This window comes from Scyliorhinus canicula, chromosome 5 (assembly GCF_902713615.1).
Source record: "Scyliorhinus canicula chromosome 5, sScyCan1.1, whole genome shotgun sequence".
NCBI lineage: Eukaryota > Metazoa > Chordata > Chondrichthyes > Carcharhiniformes > Scyliorhinidae > Scyliorhinus > Scyliorhinus canicula.
In genome coordinates this window covers 191,927,749-191,946,564 of record NC_052150.1, presented here as the reverse complement: position 1 = coordinate 191,946,564, position 18,816 = coordinate 191,927,749, and the positions used below count along the sequence as shown (strand labels likewise).

The 18,816-nt window shown below is 44.0% G+C and overlaps 1 protein-coding gene across 4 annotated transcripts in view; it reads right to left on the bottom strand.

Moving 5' to 3' along the window:
• Positions 1-1,840: 1,840 nt before the first annotated feature.
• Positions 1,841-18,816, bottom strand: part of LOC119966503 (cAMP-responsive element modulator-like) — a 191,265-nt gene continuing 174,289 nt past the window's right edge. Inside the window, exon 9 of one of the 4 annotated variants that reach the window (XM_038798300.1) lies at positions 1,841-4,694. In XM_038798300.1, coding sequence (XP_038654228.1) covers positions 4,550-4,694 — 145 coding nt within the window. In that variant the 3' untranslated portion in view covers positions 1,841-4,549. The remainder of the gene's footprint in view (positions 4,695-18,816) is intronic. The other 3 variants (XM_038798301.1, XM_038798303.1, XM_038798302.1) reach the window with 3 other exon arrangements.

Genomic DNA, 18,816 nt, shown 5'->3' with positions numbered 1-18,816 from the left:
AATCATGTCATGCATTCACACTGTTCTGCACCTGTCATTGAACCCACCCACCACAAACAGGAGTGGAAAATCCCCAGTCAAAGGCCAGCATTAGATTATTAATTCCAGATTTTTCTTGAATTCAAATTTCACTACTGTGATTGAATTCAAAACTGGGATTCCCAAAGCATACCCTGGGTCTGGATTACGAGTCCAATAACAATACCACTATACCGTCGCCGCCCCCATAAAGTAAATTGGCACTCTCTTCCAGATACATAGTTGACAGGAGTGTAGCAATTAACTAAATAGAAGATACCAGGTAAGACTAATGAATGTTTGATATTGGAATCGCTATTCCCAAATTAAGGTTTAAATCGTAGCAAATATCTTAGGGAAAAAAACAAAAGCATCAAAAGCAATGACTGTTAAGTGCAAATTGATTATTGCCAGAGTTTAAAACTTCAAGAATTTGACATACTATCCAAATTTAAGAAACAGTAGGGTGGCAAGAGCAATTTTAAAAAGCCACTGAAAATAAACAATAATTTCCCTAATGTGTGATACCTATTGAAAGAGAGAAGGAAAATAATGAAGCCTGTGCTTCAGATTGAAGACATGAATGAGAAGAATGGGAGTTGATCTTACTGACACATGTAAGATTCTGATAGAGCTTGAAAGGGTAGATGCTGAGAGTATGTTTCCTCTAGTGGAGGAATCTAAAACTAGGGGTGCGCACAGCTAAAAATATGGGGTGTTCCATTGAAATGAGGAGGAATAGTTTCTCTCAGAAGGTTGTTAATGTTTGGTTGTTAATGGTTACTTCCCCAGCAAGTAATCGAGGCTGGGTAATTGAATATAGTCAAGGCTGAGTTAGGCATTGATTGGTAAGGGAGTAAATTAACGGTTATAGGAAACAGGCAGGAAAGTGGAGTTAAGGATACAATAAGAACTGCCACAGTCTTATTATAGATGGAGCAATGCTCGAGGGGCTGAATGGTTTACTCCTGCTCTGAATTCTTATATTACAAATGTAATCTGATTTTTCAACTGAGAGAATTTCAAGAGACAGTTGAACTTCCTGTAAGTTCATGGAGAGGCGGTGACGTGGTGGTATTGTCACTGGACTGGTAATCCAGAGACCCAGCATACTGCACTGGGGTCCAAGGATCAAATCCCACAGGTGGTAAAATTTGAATTAATTAAAAACAATATGGTGGGGTGGCACCGTGGTTAGCACTGCTGCCTCATGCCGCCGAGGACCCAGGTTCAATCCCGCCCTGGGACACTATCCGTGTGGAGTTTGCACATTCTCCCCATGTCTACGTGGGTCTCACCCCCATTATACAAAGATGTGCAGAATAGGTAGAATGGCCATGCTAAATTGCCCCTTAATTGAAAAAAAAGAATTGGGTAATCTAAATTTAAAAAAAAATAAAATAAAATCTGTTGATGACCATGAAACCATGCCGACTGACGTAAAAACCTATCTGGTTCACTAATGTCCTTCAGGGAAGGAAATCGGCCATCCTTACCTGGTCTGGCCTATATGTGACTCCAGATCCACAGCAATGTGGTTGACTCTTAACTGTCCCTCAAGGGCAATTAGGGATGGGCAATACATTTTGGCACAGCCTGCGATGCCCATGTCCCATGAACAAATAAAAAAAAGTTATTTTGCACATCAAGCATTCTATTATTTTGAAGTTGAATAAAGGATTTTAAATTTTCTATATGTAGGACCATTCTTAAAAAAATGAACTTGGTTTTCTTGATCAAGTATGAAATTTATATTTAGAATCTCTGAACGGTTTTGGATTGTTAAACTTGTACCAAAACAATACTTAAGACTATAAAAGCATACTGAGAAAACACCTGTATTGTGGAAAAAAAAAGAGACATACTGTTGAAGAGTTTTGACTTACACTCAGGACAGTTCGCAAGCATATCAATAGTAAAGGGAACAACAATTTATATTGCATGAGAAGAGTGTGTTTCTTTGGTTGTCAAGTGAACTCTTGTAAAAACATTTGCCATGGAGAATGCAGCAGGTAACAGTTAACATTCATGCTTTTGTTCAAATTCAAACTGGTCAAGCAATGGGGATTTAACCAGGGTGTGGCTGTCCCCCAAGCTTTTGGTTAGTTGAAAAAGGCATAATGTGTACACATGTTCCTTCTGTCTGAAAAGGAAAAGGCCTTGTAAACTAGACTGATAATCTTAAATTGATTTCAGTGTAATTCTTAGCACATTCAGGATCGTTTAGTAAGCAAAAACGAAATACCAAGGATGCTGGAAATGTGAAATAAAAACAAAAAATACTGGATAAACTCAGCAGGTCTGCAGCATCTGTGGAGAAACAGTTCATGTTTCAAGGCCATATGACGCTTCTACAGACCTGAAAGGGATAGAAATATGATTAATTAGATCCTTGGCAAGGGGGTGGGGTAGAATGGAAAGTCAGTGATAGATCGAGTTAAGTGCCATTAGGGACTGAAGAGTGTTAATTTGTGGCAAAGATAGGATAGCAAAACATGTTAATAGGAGAATAGAGGCACGTTTAGTGGGAGCAAATGGAACAACTAGGGACTGTGGCCATGTGGAAGAGGGGTGGGCTGTCCTGGGATAAGGCAGGGAAACTATAATAGAAAACAAAAGGGGGGAGTCAAGATTGAGGGGAAAATTCAGTCTGAAGTTGTTGAATTCAATGTTGAGTCCACAAGGCTGTAACGTGCTTAATCTGAAGATCTTTCAGCTCGTGTTGAGCTTCACTTGAACACTGCAGGGGGCCGAGGCCGGCATGCAGACAGAAGAGCAAGATGCTGAGTTGAAACTGCAAGTGACCGGAAGATTGGGTCATGCTTGTGGATCCCAAAAGTCCCCATTTCATCGACCCCGTTCATCATATTTCTACCGCTTTTCAGTTCTCTAGAAGGGTCATATGGACTTGAAATGTTAACTGTGTTTCACACTCCACAGATGCTGCCAGATCGGAGTTTATCCAGTATTTTCTGTTCTTATTATTTAGCAAATGTTGTCCAACCACCAAATTACATCTAATGTTGCACACTATACTTCGGGTTTTGCAAGCGTGGATTGGTTGAGAATGATCTTTACTTTGCCTGTTGCGAACATCCGCAGAGACGAGCTAATTAATACAATTTTCTAGTTGAAAAAAAATTGTAATATATTCCACAGATTTTGAAATTGCTGTCAATGCATCCAAAAGAAACAGGAAAAAGCAGAAATAAAAGGAAAGTGCAATACATTCAATTTCATTCTTGGCAAGTTACCATTATAACCAACAGTTGCTTCAGAAGGTAATAATTGACGAATCAAGGCAACCATATTTGTACATAATGCGTGTGTTTTCTAAACTCAAGCAACAAACCAGAGGTGTTTTGTAACCAATGTGGTTCTATTAAAATCTATTTGCGATCCTTGAACTACATAAGCATAGACTGAGAGCAGTACAGAGCTATATTTCACAAAATAACATGTAGAAGTGAAAGTCAGAAATTAAGTATAAATTCCAATTGTTTTGCAAGCTATTGAATATAACACTCTCTTTACATAGAATTAACCAATAACATACATTTTAATTTTCTAAATTCCCCCCTTTTAAAGGTAGTTGCATTTTTTAAATAGGGAAATTTTCTTCCAAATTATTTTATTCAATTGCCTTGCATATTTTCTATTTATATATAATAGGGCACTATAATTGGGCACTAAAAGAACAATAAACACCTATAAAAATAATATTACATTGTATTCTTCAGGACAGCATATATTGCGGAACACATAAAAATCTTAAATGCATATACTTAACAAATAGAACAACTTCAGCAAGTACTGCATTACATTGTAACAAGGTACATTATATGTATATACACATTTAACTAATTGTTTTTACAAAAGTTTTTTTGTTCATTTTTTTCACAATTTTAGTTATACAACAAACACTTAACAAAATATATTACTGTGAATAACTTCTGAGAAATGTTACAAGTTAAAGGTTCTGATGTTGTCTACATAGTTTTGCAAAGCAAAATATAAAAAGCAGTCTGAAGCTGCAGAGGCTTCATCTTCAAAGAAAGATGCTGTAGACATCAAACTGGTCAGAACTCATTACAAATACTACTCTGATTTATCACAATAAAGTTCCTTCAAAGTTTTGAGTTCCTCGATTAGCTGCTTGTTTTGGGTTTCCAGCACTGCAACACGACTCTCCAGACACTTTACATATTCCTTTTTTCGACGTCGACATTCTTTGGCAGCCTCCCTGCAAACAGCAGAAGCAAAAAAGGAACGAGAAATACTTGATATGCTATGCAACATCAGGGCTTCTGGAACAATTCCAGTATTATAGGTCAACATGATTCTGCACCCTGCTCACCCCCATTCCCAAACTTGCAACTGAATTCATAGGCTAGATTAAAATACAAAGCAAAATGGAGTACATCATGCTCAAAAGTGTCCCTGTCCCAACTCCACCTGGTAGTCCATGGAACTGCAACATCTCATGCCTGGGTCAGAGTTCAAAAAGTATGAAAGTGGCAGTTTGAAGCTGTTAATCTGTTTTATGGCAGTACAAGTCTTTTAGGGCCTTGAGCTCCTCGATAAGAGTCTTGTTTTGATTTTCAAGCACAGCGACTCGATTTTCAAGACACTTGACATACTCCTTCTTCTTTTTTCGACATTCACGAGCAGCCTCCCTGGAATTAACAGAAGGCACATCATAGCGACAGCCGAAAAAGGGAAGAAACCGACTATTCTGTACACTTTGTCTTTGTTATGCCATCCTTAGAGTGCCACTTGAGGATCCCCAGTCCTTGAGCTACGACCTGCACCAACCGAATCAGAAGCCGCTGGCTTTGCCGAATCCCTCGCAACACTCCAACAATCTAAATCATATTTATAGGATTATTTGCAGCCAACCAGTTATGAATGCCAGGAATGGGATGCAGTTGACTCATCCCCATCGAACGACTTTTGGCAGGTGACATACCACATCAAATTGAAGTATTATATTCAGATGCGAGTTTCTGTCTGGATTGAAGTATATAGTCACAGCAGTGAAACAAGTAATTTGACCACTGTTCCAGGAAGCATTATTAATGTTTTGATTTGTAACACAAAATGTGCATAATTATTTAACAGAATGAAAATAGGCTATTAAAATTTATACGAGTCTAAACATGTTAACTAAGAATTTTTAAAAAGCAACAAGAAATGCTAATTCTTCAAGTTATGAGATAACACAATCAAAAAGTGTCAAAATTTCTATCAACCAATTGAAGAAATTGTTGACTCATTGTTCATTACTGTTCACATGTTCCTCAGTAATGCTTTTATAAATAGATGAAAAAATATGACAAAAATACTAAATACTAAAATGTACTGGGAAAGTGAAAACAAAATATGAAATATTTGAATTTCAATACAATTAAGCTTTTCATATTTTCACCTGTTTTCCAATTATAAGCATAATTAAATGTCCCTATCCCAACCCCATATGACTGCAATGTTTTATGCCTGGGTCAGAGTTTAAAAAGGTAAGAAAATGATTGTTTGAAGCTAATTCTATACTTTTTGAACTTTGACAGAGGTTTAAAGTGATAATACTCATGTACACATTTTCCCAAAGTTAACAAGAGAAAATATAGTGCTTGGTTGGCCACTGAAATCTGAGACAAGATGTTTACAAAATGTAAAGTATCATTGCAATCACATTACAATGCCAGCTGCAATTATAATGCGATCCTTAAGGGAAGTATTTTACATGTTATCTTGGGCTGCATAGGATCACTTTAAACACTTGTGACAAATAAATGCAACATATAAAGTTAAAAACTTAAGTCTATCATCTATATAACCTATATTATGTCAGGCACCCTACTACTTGTTAACAGCAAACAAAATTTTAAGAAAAAAATGTTGAAACATTTTTGAATGTTTCAAAATTTCCTTCAATTTTTCAACTGTAATTTCTCCTTACTGCTGAAAAAAGGAAACAAATACTACAGTAGATATATGATTATCTTTGAATGCTAATATTTCAGGCTATATTTTGTTAACTTAATATTAGTGTAAATATTCTTGTTGCTGAAAAGGGAGATATATTCCTGAAGCTTTTAGTCTTCCACTTTTCAGGACAAATGCTGAATTTCAAACCATCACAATAATTTTGCTTGCTGATTGTTTGGCAAGGTGATTGATTTCTCCATGGGAATGCCTTGGCCAAGTAATGGGAATAGGCTCCCCAAGCTCCCAGGTATCACAATAAAGGGGCACAATACCGTGGGGCAGCACGGTAGCATGGTGGTTAGCATCAATGCTTCACAGCTCCAGGGTCCCAGGTTCGATTCCCGGCTGGGTCACTGTCTGTGCGGAGTCTGCACGTCCTCCCCGTGTGTGCGTGGGTTTCCTCCGGGTGCTCCGGTTTCCTCCCACAGTCCAAAGATGTGCGGGTTAGGTGGATTGGCCAGGCTAAATTGCCCTTAGTGTCCTAAAAAATAAGGTTAATGGGGGTTGTTGGGTTACTGGTATAGGGTGGATACGTGGGCTAGAGTAGGGTGATCATTTCTCGGCACAACATCGAGGGCCGAAGGGCCTGTTCTATGCTGTACTGTTCTAAATTCTAAATATGCAATGCTTGAACATATTGCTTTTCTTTGCAGCAAAGGTGTCCCGCCATTCTTGTGTTTATCCTGACGAATGCAAGGTGAAAAGCTTCGGCAACATATATTTTTTTTAGAAATAAAACTGGAGCATTTCATACTGTGATTACTTATTTATTACAAATCTATCCACTATGGAGAAAATTGGAACTTCATCAAATAGCCTCTTTCAACCACGATTTTGATTTTTTATTAAGTCAAGTTAATTCTGGTTTATATGCAGCAATGGCAAGCTTGACCTTCTCAGCCTCCCTTTCCATTTGTTTTGCGTGTCCAAGCTGTATTTCTTGCATGATGAAGCATCAGTGAAGAGTGTTCAAGCAACAAAATTAAAGTCAGTCCTGAATACAGCTGCATGCAGTTTCCGTGGAAGGCAAGCTCAAGATTTTTTTTCTTGCAAACTGAATGAAGAGCAATGATTTAAGGGATTCAAAATGCCTCTGTCATAATAGAACAGATTGATATAATTACATAATGAAAAATTCATGCGGGAGGAAATAATAGGAGGAAGAACCAGTGACAGGCAGTAAGATAACTTACTGACGCATGAGGATAAAGCAAAACCAGGGACATACCAGGAAGAGGGCATGCTACTGACCCACAACTAGTTAGATTGCACATAGCTAGTGTATGACATGACTAGGACGAGCAGAAATTACTACATTACAATTAGAAACCATTGATCTGTGCATGTAAAACTTCTATTGATGTAACTACTTGCATAATTAATTTTATAAAATACACTGCATGAAAAAATGCGAGTGCTTATAGCAAAATATTTTCATAATAATAACAAATTGCCAAAAGAAAGCAAAGATGCAAAATATCTTTATTTCATGAAACTGAGCACATATTCTGAATTTTATCAAAGCAATAAAATTATACACTACAAAGACAATCTTTAGTTTATTGATGCCTAAAAGGAAAATTAATACACAAACACTTGCCTATGTATATTCATAACATACATGATACACAGTAGTTACCACCCAAAAACATTTTTTTAAATGGAAATTATTCGCAAAATTCAGTCAGAATTTTCAGTAATGATCATGATTACTGTAAACCAGATTAGATTACACAGTGAGAAAGACATATTTCTAAATAGGCATATAAGAATGCTGCTGCAAATGGTGACTAAAGAACTGTAGCTTCAGGTCATTTTGGCAGTCTGTGAATATTTTGGCATAAATCATCAACAGCTTATTTGAAGATACAGCACTTAGATTTGTTCCTTGAATTAGAATGTTAGATGATATAGCAGTTCCCGAGGCTCCTACGTTGTCAAATATCACCTATGCTGCTATCTGAAGTACCAAATGAAGGATATGTATTTTTCTTTAGGAGGCAGTGAAAAATCTCGGGCAGTATCATGTTACAAGCAGAAAGTTCAGAGCTGGAAACTGAAGGAACCTCGTTTGGCCTGGTTTCTTAGACTATGACAGTTAACACTGAAAGAAGGAACTCCAGATTATATAGAGTTACAGTATAAAGTTTAAAAAATCCTTTATTTTGCAGTAACATGGCTTTGGATCTTTCCGACACTTCCTTGCATCAATGGACCTGTATGGATAAACCTGTAGTTACACTGTCATCGACTATAATGCTAATGTATTTTTGCCACAAAACGTTGCAACGGACAGTCGCAAACCGTAGTAAGAGGTGGCAGTTTTCTTGAGAGCAAGTGGCTGAAGCCACTGTTGAAGACATAGGTTATTGAGGACGATTTAAAATAGAGTCAAGTGTAACAAGATAAAGAAACTTGGGAAGCTCCTGAGCATGAGAACCAGTTGGCTGATGGCTCTTCCTCCAATAGTAGAGATATGCTGGGAATCGGAGAGGGCTAAGATATGCAACACGGCTGCAGAAAACTAGTAATACAAGAGTATAGAATTTGAGAGGGGATGTAAAGTTCAGGGAAGTTGCAAGGGAGCAAGGCCATGCTGAAACTTGAAAATGAAGGGCTGGATTCTCCGTTTGGGAGACTATGTTCTCCCGCTGGAGCTGAATTGCACCAGCTTTATGATCTCCTTGGGGTGGTAAAGCAGGATGCAATTCAGTGTTCCATGCCATGCAAATCTATGCATGCCGTGGAATACTAGGGATTCCCAGGAATCCCATTATTGGGCCGTCACCTTGAGCTAGCGGCCCGGTAGCGAGGTTCCGCGACCAGCCATCTCTCTCTCTCTCTCCCCCCCCCCCCCCCCCCCCACCTACAGCGCAGATCAGCCCTGATTCCAAGCATTCCAATCACTCAAGCATGTGATTTTACTGCACTTACCTCTCTTTGATGTAGTCAATGCTTATAAACATTGGGTTTCATCGCTTAGGCCACTGGACCTCACTTGCGCCTCCAGCAGCCGATCGGACTATCGTGTTTGGATCAGCACCCAGTGCTGATCCTGATTTCCCCACCCCTGATTCGCCTTCCCATTAGTGAAAGCATTCCAGGCGTTCCGGAACAGAGAATCCCGCCAGAAGACAAAGGCCAAAATGTGCACCTGCCCCGCTGAGGTCAATATCCTCATTTTAAGTGGGGGGAAAAAATCAGATTTCCTCCCACACACCATTTTCATCTGGTGGTGCAGGGTATTGGAAGCCCATTGAAAGTACGTCATGTTTAAGAAATTATGAAGAAAATGGAAAGCCTGCTGAAGTGTGCAGAACATTCTGAAAGGTAAGTTTTACACTTTTAAAATTCACCTTACAGATTTACAGAATGGTTACACAGCACAGGAGGCCATTCAGCCATCGTGTCTGCACTGGCTCTCCAAAGGAACAATTTACCTAGAAAGAATCACAGAATCATTAAAGAAGGTGATGTATTGTATTGTAAATGTGTTTTTTCGTGCAGTAAGTCATCATAGGGATCTATCTTTTCAAGATATGTTGACCTTTACATTGATCAGCCATGTGTATTTGTTCACATGCATTCTCAGTGTTTGTCCAATGGCGTACGCACCATAATGCAGTGAAAAATATTACAAAACGTCCTGTCAATCTGTACAATCATCTTTTCTAGTGATTTAACTGGCTCTGGCACAGAAAAAACTGATTTTGACGCTTTTGAAAAAATAAAACTTGACAAAAGCCGACCTACCATACACTGTTTAAAGGCACGCTGATTTGAAATTGAAGTTTATCCTTTGGACAGCTGTGGTCATTATTAATACTTGGCTGAGTTTCAAGTGTTAATCATTTTCAGCACAGTAGGTGTCCCATTCATCTGAGAATGAACAACTTTCAAGAAATTGTAAAAAGATAGCCTCTTTAATGTAGTTTCTGATTTGTTGACACAAGCTAATATAATTATGAGTATAAAAAGGTGTTTTACACATGGCAGCATGCATTTGTTTTCTCAAAATCAATGATTTTGGTGGTTTTCAATTTGATGGCAAGAGGTTTCTCCTACCCCAAGGAATGTAAAATAATTTCCATTGATATTGCATGGAGTCTGAGGACTGCATCTAGTGCTTACTGGATTTATGACTATGGAGGATACATGGGGGGGCATAGAGGTGGTATGTGTGATCTGAGAGAACATGGAAAACACATGGTGACATGGGGTTATATCAGGGGGCAGAGAATATATATGAGAGACATAGAGGTGACATAGGCTGGCATGGAGGATGGGTGCGGGCGAGGGTGAGAGAGGGAATTTTGAAGGGAGCTGCAATAATATGTTGGGCAACAGAGGCACACTTTCTGACCAGCCTCCCTCCGCACCACACGCATTCAAGTGCTCTTGCAAGTTGCGCTGCAAACCCGTCCCATATGTGAAAAGGCTAAAACAGTGTGTGAAGTCATTCATAGGTCAAATGTGCAGTTTACGAGTTGCGAAAGTCCGCAGGTCGGGTTTCCCCAAGCCCTGAGGAAGATTCAGCCCCAGGATTTTATATTTGATGCACAGGGGAACACAATGCAGTTTTCACATATTCACTGACAATACCCAATTCTACTTCATCTCCACCGATCTTGATCCCTCTACTGTCTCTAAGTTGTCATCAACTGCCTATCTGACATCCAGTTCTGGGTGAGCAAGAAATTTCTTCCAACTAAATATTGAAAGTGAAGAGTCATTATCTTCCATCCCCATCAAAAGCTCTGTTCCCTTGGCACTGATTCCATCTCCCTTCTTGGCAGTTGTCTGGTGGTACAATGGCACAATGGTTAGCATTGCTGCCTCACAGCACCAGAGACCCAGGTTCAATTCTGGCCTTGGCTAACTGTCTGTGTGGAGTTTCCACCCTTTCCCAATGTCTGTGTGGGTTTTCTTCGGGTTCTTCAGTTTCCTTTCATAGTCCAAAGATGTGCAGGTTAGGTGGATTAGCGCTAAAATTGCTGTTTAGTGCTAAAGATGTGAGGGTGAGGTGGGGCTACGGGGATAGGACAGGGCTTGGGCCTATGTAGGGTGCCCTTTCAAAGGGTTGGTGCAGACGTAGTGGGCCAAATGGCCTCCTTCTGCACTGGAGGGATTCTATGGAACTGGATGTTTGCAACTTTGGTGTTACACTTGACTGAGATGAACTTCCTACCACACATCTGCACCATCAAAGATTATTTCTTCCAATTCCTTCCTTCATCACATCACATGATTTCACCTTTGCCTCAGTTTATCTGCTGCTGAAATCCTCACCCATGCTTTGTTACCTTCAGATTGACGATTCCAATGCACTCTCAGTCAGCCTCCACAAACCTCAAGCCATTCAAAACTCTGCTGTTCATATCCTAACTCGCATCAAGTCCCATTCATGCATCAGCTCTCACATTTTTACACTGGCTCCAAGTTAAACAGTGCCTCAATTCTAATTCTCTTTCTTATTTACAAATTCTTTCATCCAACCAGAAGGCATAGGAGTAGCATTAGGCCACTCACCCCTTCGAGTCTGCTCCGCCATTCAATCATGGCTGATATTTTTCTCATCCCCATTCTCCTGCCTTCTCCATAACCCCTGATCCCCTTATTAATCAATAACCTATCTATCTTTGTCTTAAAGACACTCAGTGAATTGGCCTCCGCAGCCTTCTGCGGCAAAGAGTTCCACAGATTCACCACCCTCTGGCTGAAGAAATTCCTCCTCATCTGTTTTAAAGGATCATCCCTTTAGTCTGAGATTGTGTCCTCTGGTTCTAGTTTTTCCTACAAGTGGAAACATCCTCTCCACGTCCACTCTATCCAGGCCTCGCAGTATCCTGTAAGTTTCAATAGGATCCCCCTCACCCTTCTAAACTCCAATGAGTACAGACCCAGAGTCCTCAACCATTCATCGTATGACAAGCTCTTTATTCCAGGGATCATTCTTGTGAACCTCCTCTGGACCCTATCCAAGGACAGCACATCCTTCCTTAAATACGGGGCCCAAAACTGCTCACAATACTCCAAACAGGATCTGACCAGAGCCTTATATAGTCTCAGAAGTACATCCCTGGTCTTGTATTCTAGCCCTCTCAACATGAATGCTAACATTGCATTTGCCTTCCTAACTACCAACTGAACCTGCAAGTTAACCTGAATCTTCTAATGCCTCATCTCTTCCTATCACCAATTTTCTTAAAGAGCACAACCCCACAATCTCTGTGTCCTGACAATTCTGGCCTCTTAGCATTCCTAATGTTATTCATTCCACCACTGGCAGCTATAAGGTCGTCATGTGGCGCAATGCATAGCATTCCTGCCTCTGAGCAAGGAGCTCTGGGTTTTAGTCCCACCACAGGACTTGATGGCCAAGGGAGGTACATTCATAAAACGGTGAACAGGTTGAGTATCAACCGGCAAAATTCTTTCCACACACCAATAATGGGTGGTAAGAGTGGGAGAGACTCGGGGTCAACCAGACTTGATGTAGAGTGACGCCCCATAAGCTATAAGACTCAGGCTAGCCACCTGTTCAGGAGAAATCCTCACTATAGGAACAGATTAAAGTCTGCCTCGTGAACCACTAGGCGCAGGAAGTGAAACAACAACAATTGGCAGCTATACCTTTAGCTGCCTCGATTCTAAGTAAGGGAATTTCCTCACATATTCTCTGTTTCTCTACCTCCCTTTCCTCGTTCAAGATGTCCTTAAAACTCACCTCTTTGACCAAGCTTTTGGTCATCTCATAACTCCTAATGTGGTTCAGTGTCATTTGGTTTAGAACAGTCCTTTGAAGAACTTTAGATCATTTTCATACATTAAAAGGGCTATATAAATTCAACTTGTCGTTGGAACAGGATGCCAATGGGGTTCTGCAGGAACTGGAATGTCAGCTAAGCAATTGGTTTCACAGGTCGGCGCAACATCGAGGGCCGCAGGGCCTGTACTGCGCTGTAATGTTCTATGTTCTATGTAAGCAGGATTTTCTACAGCTGGGATGGTGATAGTTAAGTTCTAGATGAATCTGTACGAGCTGGAATAAATGGGTACAGCAATAGTATCAATCAATAGCTTGGTTACACAGCTAACAACAACCTGCACTGGATTTACTTGAGATTTCAACGGTGGGGACTTGGGAACCAATATGCAAACATGTAACATTTTTATTTTTAAAAATAAATTTAGAGTACCCAATTCATTTTTTTCCAATTAAGGGGCAATTTAGCATGGCCAATCCACCTAGCCTGCACATCTTTGGGTTGTGGGGGCGAAACCCATGCAGACACGGGAGAATGTGCGAACTCCACACGGACAGTAACCCAGAGCCGGGATCAAACCCGGGACCTCGGTGCCGTGAGGCAGCAGGGATAACCGTCTGCGCCACCGTGCAGCCCGCGAACCTGTAACATAAGAATTAGGAGCAGGAGTAGGCTCTCGGACCTGCTCCGTTATTAAATAGGATAATGACTGATCTGATTGTAACCTCAACTGCATATTCCTCCCTCTCCCCGTTAACCTTTCATCCCCTCATTAATCAAGAATCTAACTAGTGCGGGCAGATTCCTTATGGTAAGGGGCAAACTGGAGGGGAGAAGAGTGGTGCTGGTGAAAATATATACTCCGAACTTGGACAATGTGGACTTTATCAAAAGAGTGCTGGGGAAGATCCCGGACCTAGACTCACGTAGGTTGATAATGGGGGAAGACTTTAATACGGTCCTTGACCCGGGGCTGGACCAGTCGTGTCCCAGAACGGGTAGACTCCCAGCAATGGCAAGGGAGCTCAAAGGGTTCATGGAGCAAATGGGGGCAGTGGACCCATGGAGAGCCAGGCAGCCGACGGGAAGGGGCTACTCATTTTACTCACATGTTCATGAAGTATACTCTAGGATTGATTTCTTTATCTTGTGTAGGGGAGGTAAAGAATACGGAATATTCGGCAATCACTATCTCGGACCATGCCCCGCGCTGGGTGGACCTGCAGGTCGGGGGGGGGGGGGGGGGGGGGGGGGGGGGGGAATACCAACGCCCGCAATGGAGGTTAGATGTAGGATTGTTGTCGGAGGAGGGGATATGTGAGAGACTTCGGAAGTGTATGCAAAACTACTTGCAGGTGAACGATACGGGGGAAGTTTCAGCAGCGACCCTGTGGGAGACGTTGAAGGCAGTAGTGAGGGGGGAGCTGATCTCAATTCGGGCTCACAGGGTCAGGGCAGACAGAGCAGAAATTGACAGATTGTTTAGGGAAATTTATCGGATAGACGAGGAGCATGCAGGGTCCCCGGGGGAGGACCTACTCAGGGAGAGACGGGATTACAGGCGAAACTGGGGTGCTATCCACGAGTAGGGCCGTGGAACAACTCAGGAAGGTAAGGGGAGTGGTGTATGAGCATGGGGAGAAGGCCAGCAGATTGCTAGCGCAACAACTCAGGAATAGGGAGGCGGCCAGGGAAATAGGTAGTGATTGATGGGGAGGGGAGCAGAGTGGAGGACCCGGCAGGACTGAATAAGGTATTCCGGGGCTTCTATTTTTTTTTTAATAAACAATTTTATTGAGGTAGTTTTTGGCTTTATAAACAGTTACAGACATCAACAGAAAGAAAGCAAAAAAGGCAAAAATGTGCAAACATCCACGTACTTTCAATACTTCAATCGTAACATACTGCACAAGCCCGCTCCTCTCCCACCGGTACTACCCGCCATATTTTCCCTCCTACTCCACTCTACCCCCCCCCCCCCCCCCGCTGACGCTCACTCTCCAGCAAATAAGTCAATAAATGGTTGCCACCTCCGGGCGAACCCCTGCACAGATCTCCTCAAGGCGAACTTAATTTTTTCCATACCCGGGAAACTCGACATGTCCGCAAGCCACCACTCAGTCTTCGGAAACTTTGAGTCCCTCCACGCCAATAGTATTCGTCGCCGGGCGATCAGGGAAGCAAAGGCCAAAACACCGGCCTCTTTCTCCCCCTGGACTCCCGGCTCTTCCGAAACCCCAAAAATTGCCACCCCTGGACTCATCACCACCCTTGTTTTTAGCACCCGGGACATGACCCCCGCAAATCCCTCCCAGTACCCCCTCAGCTTAGGGCATGCCGAAAACATGTGAAAGTGGTTCGCTGGTCCTCCCGCGCACCTAGCGCATTTGTCCTCTATCCCAAAGAATTTGCTCAGCCGAGCCACCGTCATATGGGCCCGGTGAACGACCTTAAATTGAATCAGCTCGAGCCTAGCACATGTCGCGGTCGAATTTACCCTACTCAGGGCCTCTGCCCACAGCCCATCCTCCATTTCCCCGCCTAGCTCCTCCTCCCATTTAGGTTTCAGTTCCTCTGTCTGGGACCCTTCCTCCCTCATGAGCACCTTATAAATACCCGAGACTCTACCCTCCCCTTCTTCCCTCCTAGAGACTATTCTGTCTAGGATCCCCATTGGCGGGAGGCGTGGGAAAGATGGGACCTATCTACGAACAAAGTCCCGCAACTGTAGGTACCTAAAATCATTTTCCCCTTACCAACCCAAATTTCTCCTCCAAGCTCCTCAAACTCGCAAAGCTCCCTTCCAGGAACATATCACCCACCCTTCCCGCCCCCGCCCGCCGCCATGCTCGGAACCCCCCATCCATACTCCCGGGGGCAAACCGATGGTTGTCGCAGATTGGCGCCCAGACAGACGCCCCCATCTCCCCTACATGCCTCCTCCACTGGCCCCATATCCGCAGGGTCGCCACCACGACCGGGCTGGTGGTGTACTTGGCCGGCGGTAGCGGTAGAGGAGCTGTGACCAGGGCTGCCAAGCTGGAGCCCCTGCACGAAGCCGCCTCCACCCGCCCCCAAATAGTCCGGGGCTTCTATAGTAAGCTGTAAACTTCAGAACCCCCGGAAGAGCCGGAGGAGATGAAAAGGTTCCTGGACGGGCTAACATTCCCAAAAGTAAGCGGGGGACTAGTGGACGGATTGGGGGCCCCGATTAGAGCGGAGGTTGTATTGGGGGGCCTAAAGGCCATAGAGTCGGGGAAAGCCCCGGGGCCGGATGGATACCCAGTAGAGTTTTACAAGAATTTCTCAGAGATAGTGGGACCGGTCTTGACTAGGGTTTTTAATGAGGCAAGGGACAGAGGGACCCTGCCGCCGACGATGTCGTAAGCCACCATCTCGCTGATATTGAAGCGGGACAAGGACCCGGAATCCTGCGGGTCATACAGGCCAATCTCCCTGATCAATGTGGATGCCAAGCTCCTGGCAAAGGTCCTGGCGACTAGAATTGTGGACTGCATACCAGAGGTGATTGGGGATGATCAGACAGGGTTTGTGAAAGGCAGGCAGCTGACAGCTAACTTGAGAAGATTGCTGAATGTGATCATGATGCCCCCGACGGGCAAGGAGGTGGAGATATTTGTGGCAATGGACGCTGAGAAGGCCTTCGACCGGGTGGAGTGGGGCTATTTGTGGGAGGTGCTCGGACGGTTTGGGTTCGGGGAGGGACTGGTTAATTGTGTCAAACTATTGTACCAGGCCCCAAAAGCTAGGACGAGCAGGGGAATGTCAGATTATTTCAGACTACATCGCGGGACCAGACAGGGATGCCCACTCTCCCTGTTGCTGTTTGCGCTGGCCATAGAGCCGTTGGCGATTGCGTTGAGAGCTGCGAAGGGGTGGAAGGGAATGGCCAGGGGGAGGTGGAACATAGGGTCTCTCTCTATGCGGACGACCTGCTCCTGTACGTGTCGGACCCACTGGCCGGGGTGGAAAATATACTGGAAACATTGAGGAAGTTTGGCTGGTTGTCAGGGTACAAATTAAATATGGCCAAGAGTGAGATGTTTGTGTTGTAGGCAAGGGGCCAGGAGAATAGACTGAAGGAGCTGCCATTTAGGCTGGTTGAGGAAAGTTTCCGGTACTTGGGGATACAGGTGGCATGAGACTGGGGCAGGTTGCACAAGTTAAATTTGACCAGAGTGGTGCAACAAATGAAGACGGAGTTTCGGAGATCGGATGAACTCCCGCTGTCATTGGCGGGGAGGGTGCAGACTGTAAAGATGACAATCCTCCCTAGATTCCTGTTCATCTTCCAGTGCCTCCCGATCTTCATCCCACGGTCCTTCTTCAAAAGGACTGGCAAAATCATCATGAGCTTTGTCTTGGCGGGAAAATCCCCGCGGGTGAAGAAGGTGATGCTTGAAAGGAGCCGCAGCGAGGGAGGGCTGACATTGCCGAGTCTGATCAATTACTACTGGGCGGCTAACATAGCCATGATAAGGAAGTGGATGGTGGGTACGGGCTCTATCAGGGAGCGGTGGAGGCGGCTTTGTGCAGGGGCACCAGTTTTGGCAGCCCTGGTCATGGCTCCCCTACCGCTGTCGCCGGCCAGGTACTCCCCCAGCCCGGTAGTGGGGGCGGCTCTGCGGATATGGGGCCAGTGGAGGAGGCATGTAGGGGAGGTGGTTGCGTCTGTCTGGGCTCCAATATATGATAATCATCGATTTGCCCCCGGGAACATGGATGGAGGGTTTTGAACATGGCGGTGGGCGGGGGTGAGGAGGGTGGGCGATATGTTCCTGGAGGGGAGCTTTGCGTGTTTGAGGGGCTTGGAGGAGAAATTTGGGCTAGTAAGGGGAAAGGACTTTAGGTACTTACAGATGCGGGACTTTGTCCGCAGACAGGTCCCGTCCTTCCCACGCCTCCCGCCAATAGGAATCCAGGACAGAATAGTCTCTAGAGGAGAAGGAGGAGAGGGTAGAGTCTTGGATATTTACAAGGTGCTCATGAAGGGAGAAGAGTCCCAGACGGAGGAACTGAAACGCAAATGGGAGGAGGAGCTTGGCGGGGAGATGGAGGACGGGCTGTGGGCAGAAGCCCTCAGTAGGGGAAACTCAACCGCAACATGTGCCAGGCTCAGCCTGATTCAATTTAAGGTCGTTCACCGGGCCCACATAACGGTAGCTCGGATAAGCAAATTCTTTGGGGTGGAGGATAAGTGCGCTAGATGCGCGGGAGGACCAGCGAACCACGTTCACATGTTTTGGGCATGTCCTAAGCTTAGGGGGTACTGGGAGGGATTTGTGGGATCATGTCCCGGGTGCTAAAAACAAGGGTGGTGATGAGTCCAGGGGTGGCAATTTTCGGGGTTTCAGAAGACCCGGGAGTCCAGGGGGAGAAAGAGGCCGATGTTTTGGCCTTTGCTTCCCTAATAGCCCGGCGGCGAATACTGCTGTCATGGAGGGACTCAAAACCCACGAAGACCGAACTATGGCTTTCGGACATGTCAAGTTTTCTGGGTATGGAAAAAATTAAGTTTGCCTTGAGGGGATCTGTACTGGGGTTCGCCCGAAGGTGGCAACCATTCATCGACTTCTTCGCAGGAGAGTGAACGTCAGTGGGGGGGGGGGAGATCAGAGTAGAGTAGGAGGGATAAATAGGCGGTTAGTGTCCATGGGAGAGGAGCGGGCATGTGCAGTATGGTTTGATTGAAGTATTGATTTTACGTTGATGTTTGCACATTTTTGCTTTTTTTTTTGCTATCTGTAACTGTTTACAATGCCGAAACATACCTCAATAAATTGTTTGTTGAAAAAAGGAATCTAACTGGTGCTGCCGTAAAAATACTGAAAGATTCTGCTCCCTCTGCCCTTTGTGAAACCCAGTTCCAGAGAGTCACGACCCTCAGAGACAAGGGACGGGATTCTCCAAAATCCCTGCCAAGTATTGATGCCGGCGTAAACACCGGAGTGGTATACGCCAGCGCAATGGGTCTCTTGGCCCAGCAATTCACTGGTCTTCAGGGGGCTAGCACGGCGCCAGG